Source organism: Primulina tabacum, chromosome 16 (assembly GCF_025594145.1).
Source record: "Primulina tabacum isolate GXHZ01 chromosome 16, ASM2559414v2, whole genome shotgun sequence".
NCBI classification, from domain to species: Eukaryota; Viridiplantae; Streptophyta; class Magnoliopsida; order Lamiales; family Gesneriaceae; genus Primulina; species Primulina tabacum.
Window position 1 is genome coordinate 29,884,297 of NC_134565.1, and position 18,452 is coordinate 29,902,748.

The 18,452-nt window shown below is 36.9% G+C and overlaps 3 protein-coding genes across 3 annotated transcripts; all 3 read right to left on the reverse strand.

The window, feature by feature from the left end:
* Positions 1-779: 779 nt before the first annotated feature.
* On the reverse strand, positions 780-5,799 carry LOC142528475 (uncharacterized). The gene is made up of 11 exons (XM_075633526.1): positions 5,707-5,799; positions 4,258-4,860; positions 3,664-4,032; positions 3,570-3,600; positions 3,183-3,267; positions 2,837-3,000; positions 2,410-2,557; positions 1,906-2,302; positions 1,646-1,763; positions 1,316-1,592; positions 780-1,152 (listed from the first exon to the last, which is right to left on the reverse strand). The coding sequence occupies exons 1-11, from the start codon at positions 5,797-5,799 to the stop codon at positions 780-782; spliced, it is 2,658 nt and encodes an 885-aa protein (XP_075489641.1).
* Positions 5,800-6,914: 1,115 nt separating this feature from the next.
* On the reverse strand, positions 6,915-10,486 carry LOC142529372 (exocyst complex component SEC15A-like). Its single transcript, XM_075634897.1, has 3 exons — positions 10,228-10,486; positions 10,137-10,190; positions 6,915-9,598 (listed from the first exon to the last, which is right to left on the reverse strand). The coding sequence occupies exon 3, from the start codon at positions 9,572-9,574 to the stop codon at positions 7,208-7,210; it is 2,367 nt and encodes a 788-aa protein (XP_075491012.1). The 5' UTR covers positions 9,575-9,598; positions 10,137-10,190; positions 10,228-10,486; the 3' UTR covers positions 6,915-7,207.
* A 1,383-nt stretch (positions 10,487-11,869) lies between these two features.
* LOC142528926 (bZIP transcription factor 17-like) lies at positions 11,870-15,112 on the reverse strand. Its single transcript, XM_075634216.1, has 2 exons — positions 13,143-15,112; positions 11,870-12,547 (listed from the first exon to the last, which is right to left on the reverse strand). Exons 1-2 carry the CDS (start codon positions 15,073-15,075, stop codon positions 12,096-12,098), a joined length of 2,385 nt encoding a protein of 794 aa, XP_075490331.1. The 5' UTR covers positions 15,076-15,112; the 3' UTR covers positions 11,870-12,095.
* Positions 15,113-18,452: the final 3,340 nt, after the last annotated feature.

An 18,452-nucleotide genomic window follows, 5' to 3' on the forward strand; every position in this document is an offset into this window, starting at 1 on the left:
CGTGAGACCGTCTCACAAGAGACGTACTCTTATTGTGACTATCTGTAAGGTTGACCTGTCTCACATATAAATATTCGTGAGATCATCTTACAAAAGAGTTACATTTCTCGATTTAGTCCCAACCGAACTTCTTACTGGGTCAAAATAATCCTAAACATTACGATTTTTTCTAAAAATTTACGTGATGATTTGATATCATGTGGATCTCACAGTCCTAAATTCATAATGTGTGTTTGATTTGGCAAATAGACACCACGTCCATTTGAATTCGCCCTGTAGCACAAGCGCTTTTTCACCCCTAACAATACCAAATTAGCATCTTTTAGATATCTTCACAAAATATTATTCAAGAACTCTTTGCCCTAAACATAGAAAATAATTCCAAAACTCTACCATTTTCTGCTTCCATAGCAAAAAAAAAAATATCAATTTAGCAGAATGGGCAACTTAAACAAGACCTATTATGTGTCAATGTAAGCTGGTTTCACACAACGAGATGCTACAATGGAGGTATTATCCCATTACAAATTTAATGATCATCATCAACTCAAACACGTAAATTCAAGTTTTACCTCAGCATGAAAAACCGAAGAGAGAATCGATGATGATCATTGTGAAGAAATAGAGAGTGAGCGAAAAGCTCAAGCCGCAGTATTATAAAACTGAATAAAAAATACAAAGAAATATGTTTATAAGGTTAGGGTAAACACAAAAAGAGTAAAATGACTAATCTAGCCTTGAGAGCTAACAATAATATATTCTAACATCCCCCCTCAAACTCACGATGCTACAGCTAAAATCATGGAGAGTTTGTCAGACAAGAAACGGAAGCGCGAAGCGGAATGTGCCTTGGTAAACATATCAGCGATCTGCAGAGAAGAAGGAACGAAAAGTAACGTGATGATGCCAAGCTGTAGATGATAACGAGTGACGTGACAATCGATCTCAATGTGCTTTGTCCTCTCATGAAAAACTGAATTGCAGGCAATCTGAATTGCACTCTGATTATCACAATATAACGGAGTAGGATGACGAAGAAGGATACCGAAATCCGCAAGCAACCAGCTTAACCAAACAATCTCGCAAGTGGTTGAAGCCATAGCACGATACTCGGCTTCGGTAGAAGATCTAGAGATAACAACTTGTTTCTTACTTTTCCAAAAGATAAAGAGAATCTCAAAGAAAAATACAAAAGCCAGTGGTTGACTTACGATCCATGGGATCGCCAGCCCAATCAGCATCAGAGTACACACACAGCTCTAAAGAAGAAGTAGAAGGAAACAAAAGACTCTGAAACTGAGTGCCCCGAAAATACCTGAGAATGTGAAGAACAGCAGCCCAATGAACTGTAGTTGGTGCAGTGACAAACTGACTTATTACATGAATAGCATGCGCAATATCTGGACGAGTCACAGTGAGATAAACCAAGCTGCCAACAATAGTACGGTATAAGGTAAGATCTAGCAAAGGAGGTTCATCCGACAGAGAGTACCGAGCATTGGTCTCAACAGGAGTATCAACTATCTTGTTATCACTTAAACGTGCATGCTCAAACAGGTCTGCTATGTACTTTGACTGGGATAAAAGATAACCTTTTGGAGAATAGGCAAATTGACCTCAATTGCTAGAAAGTAACGTAACAAACCTAAGTCCTTCATAGCAAAGCAGCAAGCTAACTCAGACTTCAAAGCCTCAATGCCATCAATATCATCACCGGTGATTATCATGTCATCAACATATAAAGACATGAAGGAGTATACGACCTGCACAAGTACACTTGACAAATAATGCGGAATCATGATGAATAGAAATAAACCCAAGCGAAGTAATCACTATAGAACATTTCTCAAACAAAGCACGAGGAGCTTGTTTGAGACAATAAAGAGCTTTACGAAGTCTACAAACTTCACCAAGTTGGTGAGAAACACCAGGAGGAGGAGCCATAAAAACTTCTTCATGAAGATCACCATTCAAGAAGGCATTCTTGACATCCATCTGAGAGATTTTCCATCGACAAACAGAAGCAACAACAGTTAGAGTATGAACTGTCGTCATTTTAGCAACGGGGGCAAATGTTTCCTCATAATCCATGCCATGCTTCTGAGAGTAACCTTTAGCAACAAGACGAGCTTTGTAGCGTTCAATAGATCCATCGGATTTGGTCTTGATCTTGTAGACCCAACGAGAGCCAATGGTGTGCTTTCTTGGTGGCAACAGAACCAAATCCCATGTATGAGTCTGATGAAGAGCAGTCAGTTCCTCAGCATTAACCTTCTGCCAAAGTGGATTATCAACAGCTTCGCTATAGGATAAAGGCTCAGAGAGACAATGAACAGAGGCAACAAATGAAGCAAAAGAGCTAGAATAACACGAGTAAGCAAAATCAGGTAGTCGAGTAGACTTACGAACACTAGTGGACTGACGAGTGGAGTATTATCCGCGATGCCAGGAGATGATTGGGTTGTCGTAGGGGGATTTGGAGGAGCAGGAGTCTCGAGTGTGGTCGTGGGCAAGGTCTCGTCGGTGTCGGAAGTGAAAGGGTCAATACGAATAAGATCTGCATGTGTCATATTATGCGAACTAACATGTATAGAAAAGAATGGAACATGTTCAAGGAACACAACATGACGAGAGACATACAATTATTGACTAATTCGATCAAAACAATGATACCCTTTTTGACCAATATCATAACCAAGGAAAACACACAGAGCAGAACGTGGAGACAACTTATTGCGCTCGATCTGTGGTCGGAGAACAAAACAGGCACAACCAAAAACACGTAATGAAGAATAATCAGGAGCATGACCATACATTTTTTTAAAGGGTGACAAACCTGAATTGTGTGAAGTTGGAATTCTATTGATAACATGAACAGCAGTAAGAACTGCTTCACCACAAAATGCACTAGGAACATTAGAAGACAGTAAGAAAGAGCGAGCTATTTCAACAATGTGTCTATGTTTTCTTTCTGCAACACCATTTTGTTCAGGAGTTTCTCTACACGAGGTTTGATGTATTGTACCATCAGAAGCAAGCAAACGCAAGAAATCATTAGAAGTGTATTCACCCCCAAATCACAATGAAAGCACTTGATGACAGCTGAATGTTGATTTTTTCACAAGAGCTTTAAAATCATTGAAAATAGCAAGATAATCAGACCTATGTTTCATCAGATATACCCAACAATAACGAGTGCAATCATCAATAAAAGAAACATAATATCTCGACCCCCTTTCGTGGGAACAGGAGATGGTCCCCACACATCTGAATGAACAAGATCAAAAGGAGTTGAAGAAAAAGATAGACATTTATAAAAAGGTAATGCCAAAAATTTTTCCAGTTTACAACCACTACAATCAGAAATATCATGACTTTTTAAAGTTCCTAGTGCTCCTGTAGACGCTAAAAAATTCAAACGAGACGCGAAAACGTGTCCTAGACGATTATGCCATAAATAAAAAATAGAAGACGACTGACTCAAGCGAAAAGAAGAGAGATCCACACTAGATGCTGCAACATCTGATACTCTGAGATAATCCAAAACATAAATTCCCCCTGTCTACGACCTGTCCCAATCAGCCTCTGGGATCGCGGGTCCTGCACATAACAATGTGAAGAAGAGAAGTGGACCAAGTATCTAGACTCACATAATTGACTGACCGAAACAAGATTAAGTGTAAAATTGGGAATATAGTATACATCAGGAAGAGATAAACGACACGTAACAAGAGAACCAACGCCTACTAATGGCATCGGTGTACCATCAGCAGTCACAATTTCAATGGAAAAATTGTGAGACAAAGAAGCAAAAGATGACAAATCAAGAGACATATGATGAGATGCTCCAGAATCCAAGACCCAGATGGACGAAGATATACCTGAAGTGCGAGAGGATGACAAACCTATATGTGAATAAGCTGACATAGCATGAGGCCGTGAAGCGAGGAACTGTTGAAACTGCTCAAACAGATACAGATCCAAAGACGGTGCAGCAACTGCATTGTTAGACTGAGGTGGTCGATATGCCCACTGGTTTGGTGGATTACCAGGTTTTCATGGAGTGTTCTGCTGCTGCTACTGTGGTTTCCATGGAGTGTTCAGAGATGGCTGATGTTGTTGTTGTGGTTTCCATGGACTGTTGTGTGGGCGTTGTTGTTGTTGTTGCGGCTGCACTTTTCCTTTACTCAACAATAGTGGGCATTGAGCTTTTCAGTGCCCTTTCTCTTTACAAAAAGCACACTCATCTTGAGAAACCTTCATTTTTGTCCTGTTTTGGTGATTAGCTTGAGGTCGTTGAGGAGCTGCAAAGACAGATGGTGTAATCGGGATTGTCCCTTTGTCAATGTGAGACTTCAGACGAATCTCTTCAGCTAACAATTCACTTACAACCGAGTCAACAGAAGGAAGAGGGTTGCGATGAAGAATCGTCCCACGCAGACCCTCAAAATCATTCCGAAGTGCCATCAAAAACTGTAGCAAGCGTTGTTCTTCTCTCCGAGCAATATAAGGTGAGAATGCTCGCAATTCTGCAGATTCTGTTAATGCTAATTGATCCCAGAGTGTCGACATGGCAGAATAAAAATCTTGGATGCTCATATCTTTCTGCTGAAGGGCACGAAAATCTTTCTCCAATTGATATTGTTTGGCAAAATTAGACTGTGTATACAAGCGTGTCAGATGATCCCAAACCTCCTTAGCAGTCTCGTATTTTGCCAATTGAGCACCTATTGAGTGCGCAACAAAATTATTAATCCACATAATAATCTTCGAATTATCTGCCTCCCAAACATTCAATGACACAGCATAATCAGGGTTTGTGTGGTCTGTAGGCTTGTCTCGCACACCTGTGACATAGCCCTACATCGATTTCCCCCGCAAAAAATTTTCATAGCATAACCCCAATACGAATAATTTTTTCCATCCAATTGAACACTAATCAACTGAAGAGAATCGTCTTTACGAGTAGCCATGATTTCAGAACCAAACAAAATCGAACGAGTAAAACAAAACACAATACAGAGAAGAAATCGTATGTAATTACCAACGAGAAACTATACGAACGAAAAAGTTGTACGAAAAGATGTGGATGAGATTAACAGTTCTTCTCTTCGATTGACAGATCCATGAGATGAAGGCTCTGATAGCATGAATAAATAGAGAGTGAGCGAAAAGCTCAAGACGCGGTATTATAAAACTGAAGAAAGAATACAAAGAAATATGTTTATATAGCTAGGATAAACACAAAAAGAGTAAAATGACTAATCTACCCTTAAGACCTAACAATAATATATTCTAACACATTGGACGTTTTCTATAGATAATAACAAGAACTCGACCGTAATTTATCGTTCGTGCCCTCATATTTGTCGATGCATGGTGGCCATGGGCAGTCATGACTCATGAGCATCGGCTTCTTTATTGATAAGCTTTGTTACAATCCCAAATGGTTCCTTGAGAATTAGTTTTAAGTCCAAATAAAATTTAAGGTTGTGTTCGAAGTTAAAGCAATTTTAATAATATTTGTCATTTGAAATCCATTCTCAAATCATTCCCATAATCAAATTCTTCAATTTCATCAATTCAAATGTAGTTACTTGATAAAGTCAACTGCTCTCGGTGAGTCGGTCTGATAAGTCGTTTTGAAGTGATGAGATACACGAATATATAAGCCCTTTAGTGTCCCAAAAGTTGACTTATTTGTGCCAAGATGTGCCATCTTCTGTTAAAACTGTCCAGAGAAGGGGCAAAAAGCTGAACAGGCACTAATGAAGCAATGATACCACGACCAATACGCATCCTTGAAGCAAATATTTGGATATTCGTCTATCAGATTATTCCACACATAGCTGACATCTACCCACCACATATAACAGATAATGCATGGCCTTTCTGTAATAGGAGAAGGGAGGCCAAAGCCAATAAGGAAAATGGCCCCTACAACACCTAGTCTTTACAAGTGGAACACTACTTAGATTGAATTGAGGAGTCATTCGAGTCTAAGTGCCACTTCCTATTCCCAGTCACTCAACTGATGATAATGAAATGGGAACAACTGAGAATTATGCATGACATTTGGTCATCATTGGCCATTTTTTAGGCCATTTGGTTAGTTGATAGATCAAGTAATATTGCAACCATCTTGAGCTCTACAGGAAATGTCCTCTATAGTATCAATGAACTAACATTTGGAGCCACAGGAAGTGCAGATAATTCATGAAAAGATGCACTCTTGCACCAAATTTGGCGCAAGAGTGGCCTCTACGCCAATCTGGAGCAGAGGCACTTTTTTTTTTAATTTTTTTTGTATTTATTTTATTATTTTAATAACGAGATATCTAAACATAAAAATTAAAAATAATTATTGATTTTTTAAATATTTATTTATTTATGTTAATATTAATAATTAAGGAATAATTTGATTTAATGATTTATAAATAATCTACTTTTATATAAATATGTTCAATCGCACTACGAAATGCTTTAATTGATCATTTGTGATATGAATATAGTCATTCAAATTATATAATTAAATTATAAACTTAAATATTATTATTTAAATTTATTAATAATATAATATTGATTATATAATATACACATTAGTCATAATTAAAAATATATTAAATAAAAATAATAATTAATATGTGTGAGATTTGAAGTAAATGAATTGGAGATGGATGTTGTATTTGGTGCAAAAATCGCATTATTTTAGTGTAATATTTACACAAAAATAGATTTTGTGATTGGAAATGACCTAAATATGTTTTTAGAGTTGTCTGAAGTACGTTAGTGTTCTCCAAATCATGGAGAATTGGACTGACACATTGGAAGATATGACAGGTATACATAAAGCTAAATAAAAGCAATTGGGAATTAAAGATAATAAATTAACAACACTCCATCATCCATTCCCTGTAGCTAAAAATGTAAAGTAGAGCTATACATGGAATATTCCAAACATTTATCCATCGCCACATGGAATATTTAGGTTCAGCTCTCATCGGTAACTTTCCAAATAATCGAGACATAAATAGCCAAGTTACTAGAATTCAATGGACTGATTAGACATGAGAAAATTTCTATCCAAACTATATTCTAATAAAGAATGTTTTAGCATAAATGTTTAAAGCGTCTGCAAAATTTTGAACAGTCAAATAAATAGAAAAAATCAGCTAATTGAAGTCCAGAATTAACATTCCAAGCTCTTTCAATTGAAATCCCTTAGTCTTTTCTTCAGCACATCCATGGACTTTTTTCTAGCACTTTGCTTGGAGGCCCTGTTTGAAAGACTACCAAAAAGTCCATCAGGTGAATCCTTGAACTTCTCACAGATGGTAGCCACTTTTTTATAATCAAGAGCGTCGTAATTCTTTACCCGTATCACGGGATTCATAAAGTTTTCTGGCTGACTGCTCAAAAGAAGGTTTATCAATTGCCTGGCTTCTACCAAGCAACTTCTAAAGCTCCCATCTTTGTATATTTCATGTACGCCAGTTGAGTGAAACCTTTCATCCGCAAAAGACTCCAAAGCCTTCAAATCGTTGTTAATGCTCATGACTGCGTTAACACTAAATCTCTTCAGACTGTCACTGAGAAAAGCTCCAACGATAGAGTTAGATATATGTTCAAAAGCACCACTACCAACTTTGTACAAAGCATCCCGAGGTAAAATTTGTTCAGCAGTGGACAAAACAGTGTCAAGGTAAATGATGACCTCATTTATGTACTCATTCGCATGCTGAGGTGCATCATCGGAAGTCCAATTCACATTTTCAGTAAGTGTCATAAATTCATCTGACTTCGAGTTAACTAAACTCAGCAGAGCAAGATAAGCAGCATCCCTTGAGGTTCGAAAAACAACCTTGGCCGTTAAACCACCTTGCGGTCTATCGATTGATCTGCCGGGAATTCCACATTGTTGTGCAGCATGCTGGAGAAAATAATCGCAAGCCCTCTCTAAAACAGCCATATTAGCAGCAATTCCCATTGCCTGAGACACACCAATGCTGCCACCATGAATTGTGTTAAGAATGACTTCATTCAACACGTCAATCAAGAGCTTGTCCAGGTGTTTCCGCACAAAATCAAAATAGTTCATGTCTGCCCCATAAGACAAGTAATTAACAGAATCCTTGATAAATGAACGAACAACTCGACAACATTCAGGCACCATGGAGGAGAAAGGAGCAATATATGGGAAGGCCGGCATTATGTCTGAGGTTTGAAGATGGAACAACAGAACATTTGCCTGGTAATCTGACTCCTTTTTCATCACCATCTGCTCATACGAGTCATTTGCAATGACGTCAGTAATTTGTTGCCGGCACTCAGTTAAAAGAAGCTCGTGATATTTGCCACGACTACTGTTTAAAGTCCCAAGAATCGTGGCCACTTCATAACCATACTGCCTGAGGGTAGCACCGAAGAGGGTCACACAATCCTTTACCAGGAGGAGATGACTTGCAGTATCCATATGGGAAAACTGTTCTTCCAAGATTGAAGTTACTTTAGCCACAGCAGTTTCCCACATTGTCTCAAGCTCTGTGGGTGAAAGTAACCCACCAGCAGTCCTTAAGACCCGGTCTTCGACGATAAAATAACCTGCAACAAGAGCCAAGAAGGTCCGATGGGATTCAAGGAATGGCTGGGTTGACGACATCTGCAAGTCTGAATTCAGCTGCAAAAAACGATTTTTGTGATAATATTTACGAAATTGATCTTGGATGCCAAGACAATTGTGAATGTGATAAGCTCGATAAAGAGGTGTTAGATCAAATTTTAGAACAGAATTCTCATCGATTTTTTCGACATCCAGTGTATAGGTGAAATCTCCTAAACCCAAACAACTCTGTTCCTCTGCTTTTCTTTGACGAACCAGCATGTCCTCTTCCCTTTGCCGAGCAGATGCAGCATAACCAATAGCAGTTTGTCCAATATCCTTCGCACCGCTCCTAATTTGAACTAGCCATTCATTAACTTCACTGCATACCCTCTTCTCAATATGCAACTTTAGTAAGGGTATCTTCTTAGCTATAAGTATTTGCAGTGCCTTCACAGGAATGTTTTGCAAATATTTCTCAATCAGATCAACAGCTTTTAAAGCCGGATAAAATCGACCCTCAGAAACATGATTATTACACTTCACACAAAGATCCAACACTTGAACACAGCTCTTCGACATCTCAATGGCTTCGGTAACATTCTTCTTGACTGAATAAGATTCAAGAAGGTCTTCAAGTTTCATTAGAAGCACGCTACCAACCTCTTGTAACCTAAAGTTATCACTCGCCAGCTCACTTTTCAGCTCTTCCGCATCAACCAAGACACCACGTAGCTCGTCAACCGCAAGAATGAATTCTTCATAGTGAAGCTTGCAAAGCTCCTCAATCTCAACTTCTTTCTTTTTTACTACATGCTTAAGTTGCAGCAAAAGCGCTTCAGGTTTCCCTGTCTCAAAAGAAAGCCTAACCATAGGTCCCAAATCCTCCCCATTACTGATCATAGTCGCAAGAACAGAGTCCTCCCCTGTATCACCATTCTCAGTCATGGTTCTCCTCTTCATTTTTGAATCCATGGTTGATATATCAAATGGAAATTCCTGTAAAAAAATAAAACAAAGTTCAAGAGACTTTAACAATTCAGTACCTCCAAACACTCACACACCTAATGAATTTTGTTCATGAAAAAGAAAAGCCAAAAGCATACCAAAGACAGGAAAAGCACTAATACACTAAACAAATAATTCCGTTTATGTAAAGCAACACACAATTATGGTTATATAATTGGAAAACTGATTCCTCTCTATATTTGATACCTAGACCAAAGGCAAAAAAGGAACAAATAGCCATAACCCATCACAGAAGAAATTACCTTTTGGGGAATTTGCAATCCCGTTATTAAGATATTTTCTTTCAAATCCAAACAAAATAAAAACCAAATAGAACCCAAAAAACAAAACACTGCAAGCTAAGGGGACTTCATTCCATGAATTAATGTTTCACTCTCATCGTCGCAAAAGTTGCATACCAGACAACGAAGATATGGTGAAGACGATAAATAAAAATACTGATTACACCTAAAAAGAAGTAGAATACAAAAGGTCTGGGCTTTAAAAAAAAAAAATTTACTCCATTTACCTGAAACAGAGAAGCTCGTCTCCGATCAAAAGTCAAGAAACGAGCCCCAGAATTCTGATTTGACTTTTCGATCGAATGTGAGCCCCAAATCCTGTATCCCCGGTTCTGAGCATTGATTAATCTTTCTGGGTTCTTCACGTCCGAGGATTTGCTAATTCTTTTCGATGATTTTTATGATTGCTGAAGTTAATTATTCGATAAATAGCTAAAATTTATGAATTTCTTCGAATTGGGTTTGTATTAACTCTGTAGCCTATGATATAAGTGAGCAACATATAAATCCTACTCCATAAATCGATTAAGAAAGTGAGATAGACATTCCCACTTGAAGCAAAAGTGAGTCCGCTGCTCCAGCTCTTCAAACATTTTCTTTTCCAAATATTAAATTGTCTATATTTTTCTTTTAGAAGGATTTGAAATTGGTTTTGAATATAATTTTATTAACTACGAGAATCAATAAATCGAGTATTAAATATATTTTTTAATTGTTTACATATTATCAACATAAAATATAATATATTTCAAATGACATTATAATTAATTAAACTTGAAATTCATCTTAATTAGTGTGCAATATTATATAAGCATGTAAGAGTTCTATATAGTTTACGATCTTATTTTCATAAACAATAAAAATATATTTAAATATATTTGAAATTTATAGATTTTGAAATTCATCAATCCAAACGCAATATATCCATAATAGTTTAATAATACATATATAAGATAATACATTGAACTTCTCTTATTTTAATAAAAAAAATTTGATATTATCGATGTAATTCTAATATTTTAAATCATAAAATAAATAAAATGACATGTTTCTATCTTCTCATAATAAATGAAATTATTGCGCCCAATTGGGTTTTTAAGGTAATACACTCCATTTTTGTCATTTGAAAATAAACTTTTAGAGGATCCTAGTAAAAGTATATAGGTTTAGTAAAAAAAAAAAAAACATAGTTTTTTAACTCTCAAATAGAGAGAGATCACAGTACTTGAATATGAGTGAAGAACATTAATAAATTCGTTATTCGTTTCTAGATTTATTTTACGCAAAAACAAAAAAAATAAAAAAATAATGAATAGTCTATTGTGAGATAGTCTCGCGAATTTTTATATGTGAGACGGATTAACCATACCGATATTCACAATAAAAAGTAATACTCTTAACCTAAAAAGTAATATTTTTTCATGGATCATCCAAATAAGATATCTATCAAACAAAATACGATCCGTGAGACCGTCTCACACAAATTTTTGCCAAAGATAATAAAGCTTAATTTTAGAAGTCTCAAATGATAATGCTTGGCATAATATCGGGCATACCCAAGTATATAGCACAAGAGTCAACGAATAATGCGTGGTATTGAGATATATGATCTAGAGATAGAACGATGTATTAAACACGTTTCATGCACTTCGAAATGTGGATTACACTATGGCTCTATAAACATTTGTTTCAATTGTTCTATAAACATCTGAACATCCAGTGATCCAGACAAATATCATGAGATTTATGTTAGCAATTGTATTGCTTGTTTTGCCGATTGCAGCGTCTGGAAAATTATATTTTTGATTATGTCGTCCCCCCTTGGCACATTGTTCCCGATATATATGAATAGATAAAGATCTGTCAAACCTCCATCATTTAGAAAAATCATAATACAAGATATCCAACAACCACATTGAGCTCAATCAATAAACTAGCCATAAGCTTCTCATATCCAATATTAACACAAAATAGAAGGAAGATATCATTATTTAAAAGGAACTACAAGTTTACCATCGTTCGTTTATGATAAATACATGATAAAGCACATGCCTGAGCAAAAGTTACAGTTGCCTGTAAGGTTACATATGAGTTGATTAAGTTAGGATAAGCCCAAAGGACTTCTATAACTTAGCTATCTACAAAATTCATTGATCCGATGCTTCTTAGCTTCTCCTATTCGATCATCAGTTAGTAACTAAATGAGACGCAGATCCTAGAAATGGAAGCATGCATGAGTATGTTACGTACTTGACGCTATCGATCAACACAACAACAAAAATTCGTGAGATGGAGTTTTTTCCCATAACACCATCAACGTCACTATCACCTGTTTCTCTTGGATCCACCAGCACCGAAACCACCATTGAAGATGTTACATTATTACCATCCAAATTATCTTTTCGTGAACTTCTTTGTCTATGTTCTTCAGAAGTATTATGATGGGATTCGGGGAGGAGAATAGGGTTATCATAAAGGAACCTTCGGTTTCTTCCCTTGTTGAGATGTGTAGAATTTTGAGCCTGCTCTTCAGAAATGTTTGTTTGAGTGGAGGCTGGAATTATGACTCCTGAAACAGAAGCTTGTGATATGTCAAACTGGAACACTTCGGTGCACATCCCAGAGCTCAACATTGGCCCTGATCACAAATAAAAGCAAGATAGTATTACACTTGTGGAAAGAAATATTTATGAGAGCTCCATTCAGATTATTTTTACCCAAAAATTACAGATCAAAGAGTTGTTTGCAAGTGGGAGCAAAGTGAAACTGTCACAAACTAGAAAAAGAAACAAGGGTATACTCAAATAATGTACAGCACTTCATCTTGGTTAAGTATTGTCCTGGTGGTTATTTCAATCCATTAGTTCACAAAATTATGGAATGGAAGGCAGTAAAAGGATGACGAATTAAGAGGCGATATATAACCTGGTTTAATCAATGTACTCCTATTAATGTTAATAGATTACTAAATAGCTTCTAGCATAGCAAACCGACAAGTGGGACAAAAATATCTTGGCAAAATATTTATGCAGATCTAGAATAGTACACAAGAACGAGTATGATATCTACCACACAAGCCACATTTATTCATTCAAAAAGTATCAATATTTGATTTTTAACTCGCTGTCAAAATTTAAGCAAGCAAGTCAACAGTGAAGTGTTTTAGTCCTAACCCAAATTAATTAAAAATACTGAATAAACAAAAATCAAATGCAAAGAAAGGTCAAGATTACCGGCAAGGCCTTCACGAAACCATTGATGAAGACTACCATCAGTTGCTGTCGACTTCAAATTTTCCCTGTCTTCCGTAGTGGGACCGAGGGCCCTGAGGTGGGGATGTCTGATACCACTCCTTCCCACACCAGGAACAGGAATAGCAGAAACCAAACCTACAGGAACTGCCAAACCAGTCTCTCCATCCACCTCTGTGTTAGATGCCATGGCTTTCTCACTTGCCAAAACTGAATGAATGATCAAATTTCCATCAATCTTCACAAGCTTATCATTTCTGGGAACATACAACGAGGCAATAAGAGGTTCAGTCCCATTGCCGACATGAGAAAACTCGTCAGCATTTGGCTCACCTCCACCACCGTTACCTCTTTGACAACGATTGACACTGCTATTATTACGACTAAAATCTCCCGTACTGCTAAATTTCTCGCCATTTGCAGTCTCATTGACCATCAGCAGCCTCCCATGATGTTTCTCATAATATCCATCACCAACATAACTTTCTCCTCCAGTGAGTGCCTGCCTAACTCCTCCATACTTCACATTTATGATAGGAACCATGCCCCCAAACAACATAATAAAAAGAAGCAAACCTAGAAAACTAACACTGGCAACCTTCTTACTCTTTTGCCCCTCGTTTTTCTTACTCTCCACTTTCTTACTCACCTTCTGTGACTGAGCTGGCGGTTGCGGTTTCAACCTTGGAATCGGCACCAAAGGAATTTGCGACCCTTGTGGCTTCAGAACATAAGGTGGCGTATACGGCACCCACGGATACATCATGGCTGGGTGCGAATACATTCCAGGAGGAGGTGGCACCATCTGGGGAGGTGGGGCAGCCATACCGCCGCCGCCGCCCATTTGTTGCCGAAGAGTCACATTTTCTGCCATAAAAAACGAGATTTTCAGATTCAAGTCTTGAATTGTTGAATGCATCATTCTGATCTTATCCTCCAATTCCTCGACATAATGTTTCTTCCTCTGTCTCGATAATTGTGCACTTTCTCTATTCCTCATCAATCTAGCATTCCTTTTCTCTTCTTCTTCACTCAACCCGCTATAATCATCGTTCTCGGCATTACTGTTAGATTTCTTATATTTAGCAATCCTAGACTCACCATAACAGTCATCTCTCTGTTTTTTCCTTTTCAACAAAGAACTAGGAGCATTACAATTACTTGAATCCTCCGATTTAATTTCATGATCAACCAAAACATTTCTAATGGGACTGCTCAGATACGGAGAAGAACTCACCGGTCGAGCTGCACAGTCATTAGACTCCTCTGAGACATGAGATTTGCGAATCCCCGAACCCTGGGTATCAGGCGAAGGGCAATTCACCTCCTTTACGTCTCCGACACTATTATCAGAAATCTCTCGATTTGATCCATCCGATTCAGGAGACGACAGATTAAGATAGCCAGAAATCTGATTAGACTCCGAAACAGGAGAGGCGGAATTCAGAACGCCGGATCCATGAGAGCCGTGATCTCCAGATAAATCTCTGTCGCCGGAATGATGACGCAAATCCGAAGAGGCTGATTTAAAAAGTACTTGATACGGAGCCAAATTCGTGCGAAAATCGAACCGATTGAAATTCGGGTCCAATTCGGGTTCCATTTTGAATGAATCTGTCTCATTTAATTTGGCGGGATCCGGAAGGTGGTCTTCGAAATCAGCTGGTGTGAAACTAAAATCGTCAAGGACGAAATCGAAATCGAAATCGAGTCCTTTCAAGTCGTTGAGGTCTTCGTCCAAATTACAGTTGATGTCGATTAATTGCTGTTGACAAAATAATGCTGTGTCGATGGGTGGAACCGATGGCGCCGAAGCAAATTCGGTAGTCGACGGAGGCTTCGGCGGAAGATCCACGGCGACCACCGTCGAGTCAACCATTTTTCCACCGCAGGTCACTCTGCGAGGACTTTGCATGAGTTTCCTGACCTAGGAGAATGGGTTTTATAAATGGTAGCCCTATAAACCAAACGCGTTCTTTGGAAGCGTGATCGCACGCACTAGTGCGTGAATTTAAAATTCCACTGATTTAATGATTTTGTCGCAAATAAAATATATCGATAATGTTATGAAAAAGTAAAAATTTATAGTAAAAAGTAAAAATCTCAAACTATCAAAATTATCAAACTACACACTTTATAATATTTTTCTCTCAACTCAATTGTGAATTTCTTAAAAAATGGTGAGGCTATTTATAGAAATTCTTTACAAATAATCCAAAAATAAATTCATCATTACCTACATCATCTCACATTAATTTTCAATATTTACAACTTTTATTTTCAACATTCAAATATTCAAGACACATGTTTTAAATATTAATTTTCAACACTCTCCCCTTGTGATGATGATCATAATGATTGTCTTCATTACGTGTTTTTATACTGCCTCGTTAAAAACCTTACTAGGAAAAACCCATTGGGATAAAAACCATAGTAAGGAAAAAAGAGTGCAGTCACGTAAACTCCCCCTCATGTTGACACGAACAATTCTTCACAAATTTCGTAGATTGCGCATCCCAATATAATATATGTGTTTTCTGAATATTGTCGTATGAAGTGCCTTTGTGAAGAGATTTGATGAGTTTTCACTTGATTGAATGTGACGAACATCAATATATTTATTCTTCTCAAGCTCCTTGGTGAATGCGAAGAACTTAGGAGGAATATATTTAGTTCTGTTGCTTTTTATGTATCCTTCTTTCATTTGAGCAACACATGCAGCATTATCTTCATATAGTATCACAGGCTTCTCGTCGAATGATAATCCGCATGAGATTTGGATATGTTGGGTCATGGATTTTAACCACACACATTCACAGCTTGCTTCATGTAGTGCAATAATCTCGGCATGATTTGATGAAGTTGTTACGAGTGTTTGTTTATGTGAACGCCAAGAAATTACAGTGTCTCCACGAGTAAATACATATCCAGTTTGAGAACGTGCATTGCATGGATCAGATAAGTATCTAGCATCGGCATAACCAATTATACTTGGATTAGCATATTTTGAATACAAAAATCCCAAGTCTGTTATTCCTCGTAGAGAACGGAATATATGTTTAATTCCGTTCCCATGTCTCTTTGTTGGATATGTGCTAAATCTTGCCAATAAATTTACGGCAAAAGATATATCAGGCCTTGTACAATTTGTAAGATACATAAGGGCATCGATAGCACTTAGATATGTACTTCTGGACCAAGAATATCTTCATCATCTTCACATGGACGGAATGGATCATTTTCTATGTTTAATGATCTAACAACCATTAGAGTACTTAAAAGATTTGATTTATCCATATTAAAACGTTTAAGAATCTTTTCTGTATAATTTGTCTGGTGAACAAACATTCCACATTCTTTTTGTTCAATTTGTAAACCCAGACAATACTTGATTTTTCCAAGATCCTTCATTTCAAATTCTTCCTTCAAGTATGACACAACTTCTTGAATTTTCTTATTCGTTCCAATGATGTTTAAATCATCAACATATACAACAATAATTACGCATCCTGATGTTGTTTTCTTAATGAAAACACAAGGGCATATTGAATTATTTACATATCCCTTTTTCATCAAGTGATCACTTAGTCGATTATACCACATTCGGCCGGATTGCTTTAACCCATATAATCATATTTGTAATTTCACAGAATAACATTCTCTGGGTTTTGAACTTTGTGCTTCAGGCATCTTAAATCCTTCAGGAATTTTCATATATATATTACTATCAAGTGATCCATATAAGTAAGCTGTAACAACATTCATAAGATGCATTTCTAAATTTTCAGATACCGCCAAGCTAATCAAATACCGAAACGTAATTGCATCCATCACGGGAGAATACATTTCTTCATAATCAATTCCAGGCCTTTGAGAAAAACCTTGTGCAACAAGTCGAGCTTTATATCTTACAATTTCATTTTTCTCATTTCGCTTTCGAATAAAAACTCATTTGTATCCAACAAGTTTTACACCTTCAGGTGTAAGGACTATAGGTCCAAAAACTTTACGTTTATTTAGCGAATCCAATTCAACCTGGATGGCATCTTTTCATTTTATCCAATCCTGCCGATTTTTACATTCACCAAAAGATTTTGGTTCATGATCTTCATTATCATTTATGATGTCAATTGCCACATTATAAGAAAATATATCATCAATTTCTTTTATATCTTTTCGGTTTCATATTTTTCCAGTATTAATATAATTGATAGAGCTTTCACGATTCTCGTCTGTTTGTGGTTCTGACAGAACATTTTCATCATCATGTGTTTCTTCAGGAACATCAATCTCTATTTTGTGATCATCGTGTTTCTCTATGAATTTTTTTTTTTCGAGGATTTTTATGCTTGGAACCGACTGGCCTTCCACGCTTCAGGCGTTTAATGACATCATAAGTATCTTCAATTTGTTTCTTCGGAATTTCAATTCGAGCAGGAGCATTTACAGCATGTATATATGATTTAGTTACTCCTTTTGCATCTGTAAATGCATCTGATATTTGATTTGATATTCTTTGAAATTGTACAATTTGCTGTACATCTTTTTCACATTGTTTTGTTCTTGGATCCAGATGTAACAATGATGATACATACCATGTAATTTCCTTTTCGGTATGTTTCTAATCTCTCCATAACATTGGAAAGATTTCCTCATTAAAATGACAATCAGCAAAACGTGCTGTGAACACGTCACCTGTCTGAGGTTCAAGATATCGAATGATTGATGGACTATCATAACCGATATAAATTCCAATCTTTCTTTGAGGTCCCATTTTTTTCGTTGTGGTGCTGCAATAGGCACATACACCATACATCCAAAAATTCTCAGATGAGAAATGTCTGGTTCTTTACCAAATGCAAGCCACAATGGGGAGTATTTATGATATGCACTTGGTCTGATGCGAATTAATGCAGGCAGCATGTAGAATTGCATGTCCCCATATAGAAATAGGGAGCTTTATTCTCATAATCATTGGTCTAGCAATCATTAATCAATTATTCAGTCAATCCATTCTGTGTATGTACATGAGCAACATGATGCTCAACAATGATTCCCATATACATACAATAATCATTGAAAGTTTGGGAAGTAAATTCACCAGCATCATCAAGTCTAATTTTCTTGATTGTATAATCGGGAAATTGATTCCTCAATTTTATTATTTGAGCAAGTAATCTTGCAAATGCAACATTTCGAGTTGACAATAACATACATGTGACCATCTGCTGGAGGCATCAATCAATACCATAAAGTATCTGAATGGTCCACATGGTGGATGAATTGGTCCAC

What these genes read in the sequence shown, in the direction of transcription:
- LOC142529372 (XM_075634897.1), bottom strand. Translation starts at nt 9,574, where the DNA reads ATGGATTCAAAAATGAAGAGGAGAACCATGACTGAGAATGGTGATACA.
- LOC142528475 (XM_075633526.1), bottom strand. Translation starts at nt 5,799, where the DNA reads ATGCGTATTGGTCGTGGTATCATTGCTTCATTAGTGCCTGTTCAGCTT. An exon ending in CCAGAGGCTGATTGGGACAG is followed by an intron (nt 3,268 to 3,569) that starts GTCGTAGACAGG and finishes TTGTTCATTCAG; the next exon opens with ATGTGTGGGGACCATCTCCT. An exon ending in CCACTCGTCAGTCCACTAGT is followed by an intron (nt 2,303 to 2,409) that starts GTTCGTAAGTCT and finishes TTTATCCTATAG; the next exon opens with CGAAGCTGTTGATAATCCAC.
- LOC142528926 (XM_075634216.1), bottom strand. Translation starts at nt 15,075, where the DNA reads ATGCAAAGTCCTCGCAGAGTGACCTGCGGTGGAAAAATGGTTGACTCG. An exon ending in GTTTCGTGAAGGCCTTGCCG is followed by an intron (nt 12,548 to 13,142) that starts GTAATCTTGACC and finishes ATTTGTGATCAG; the next exon opens with GGCCAATGTTGAGCTCTGGG.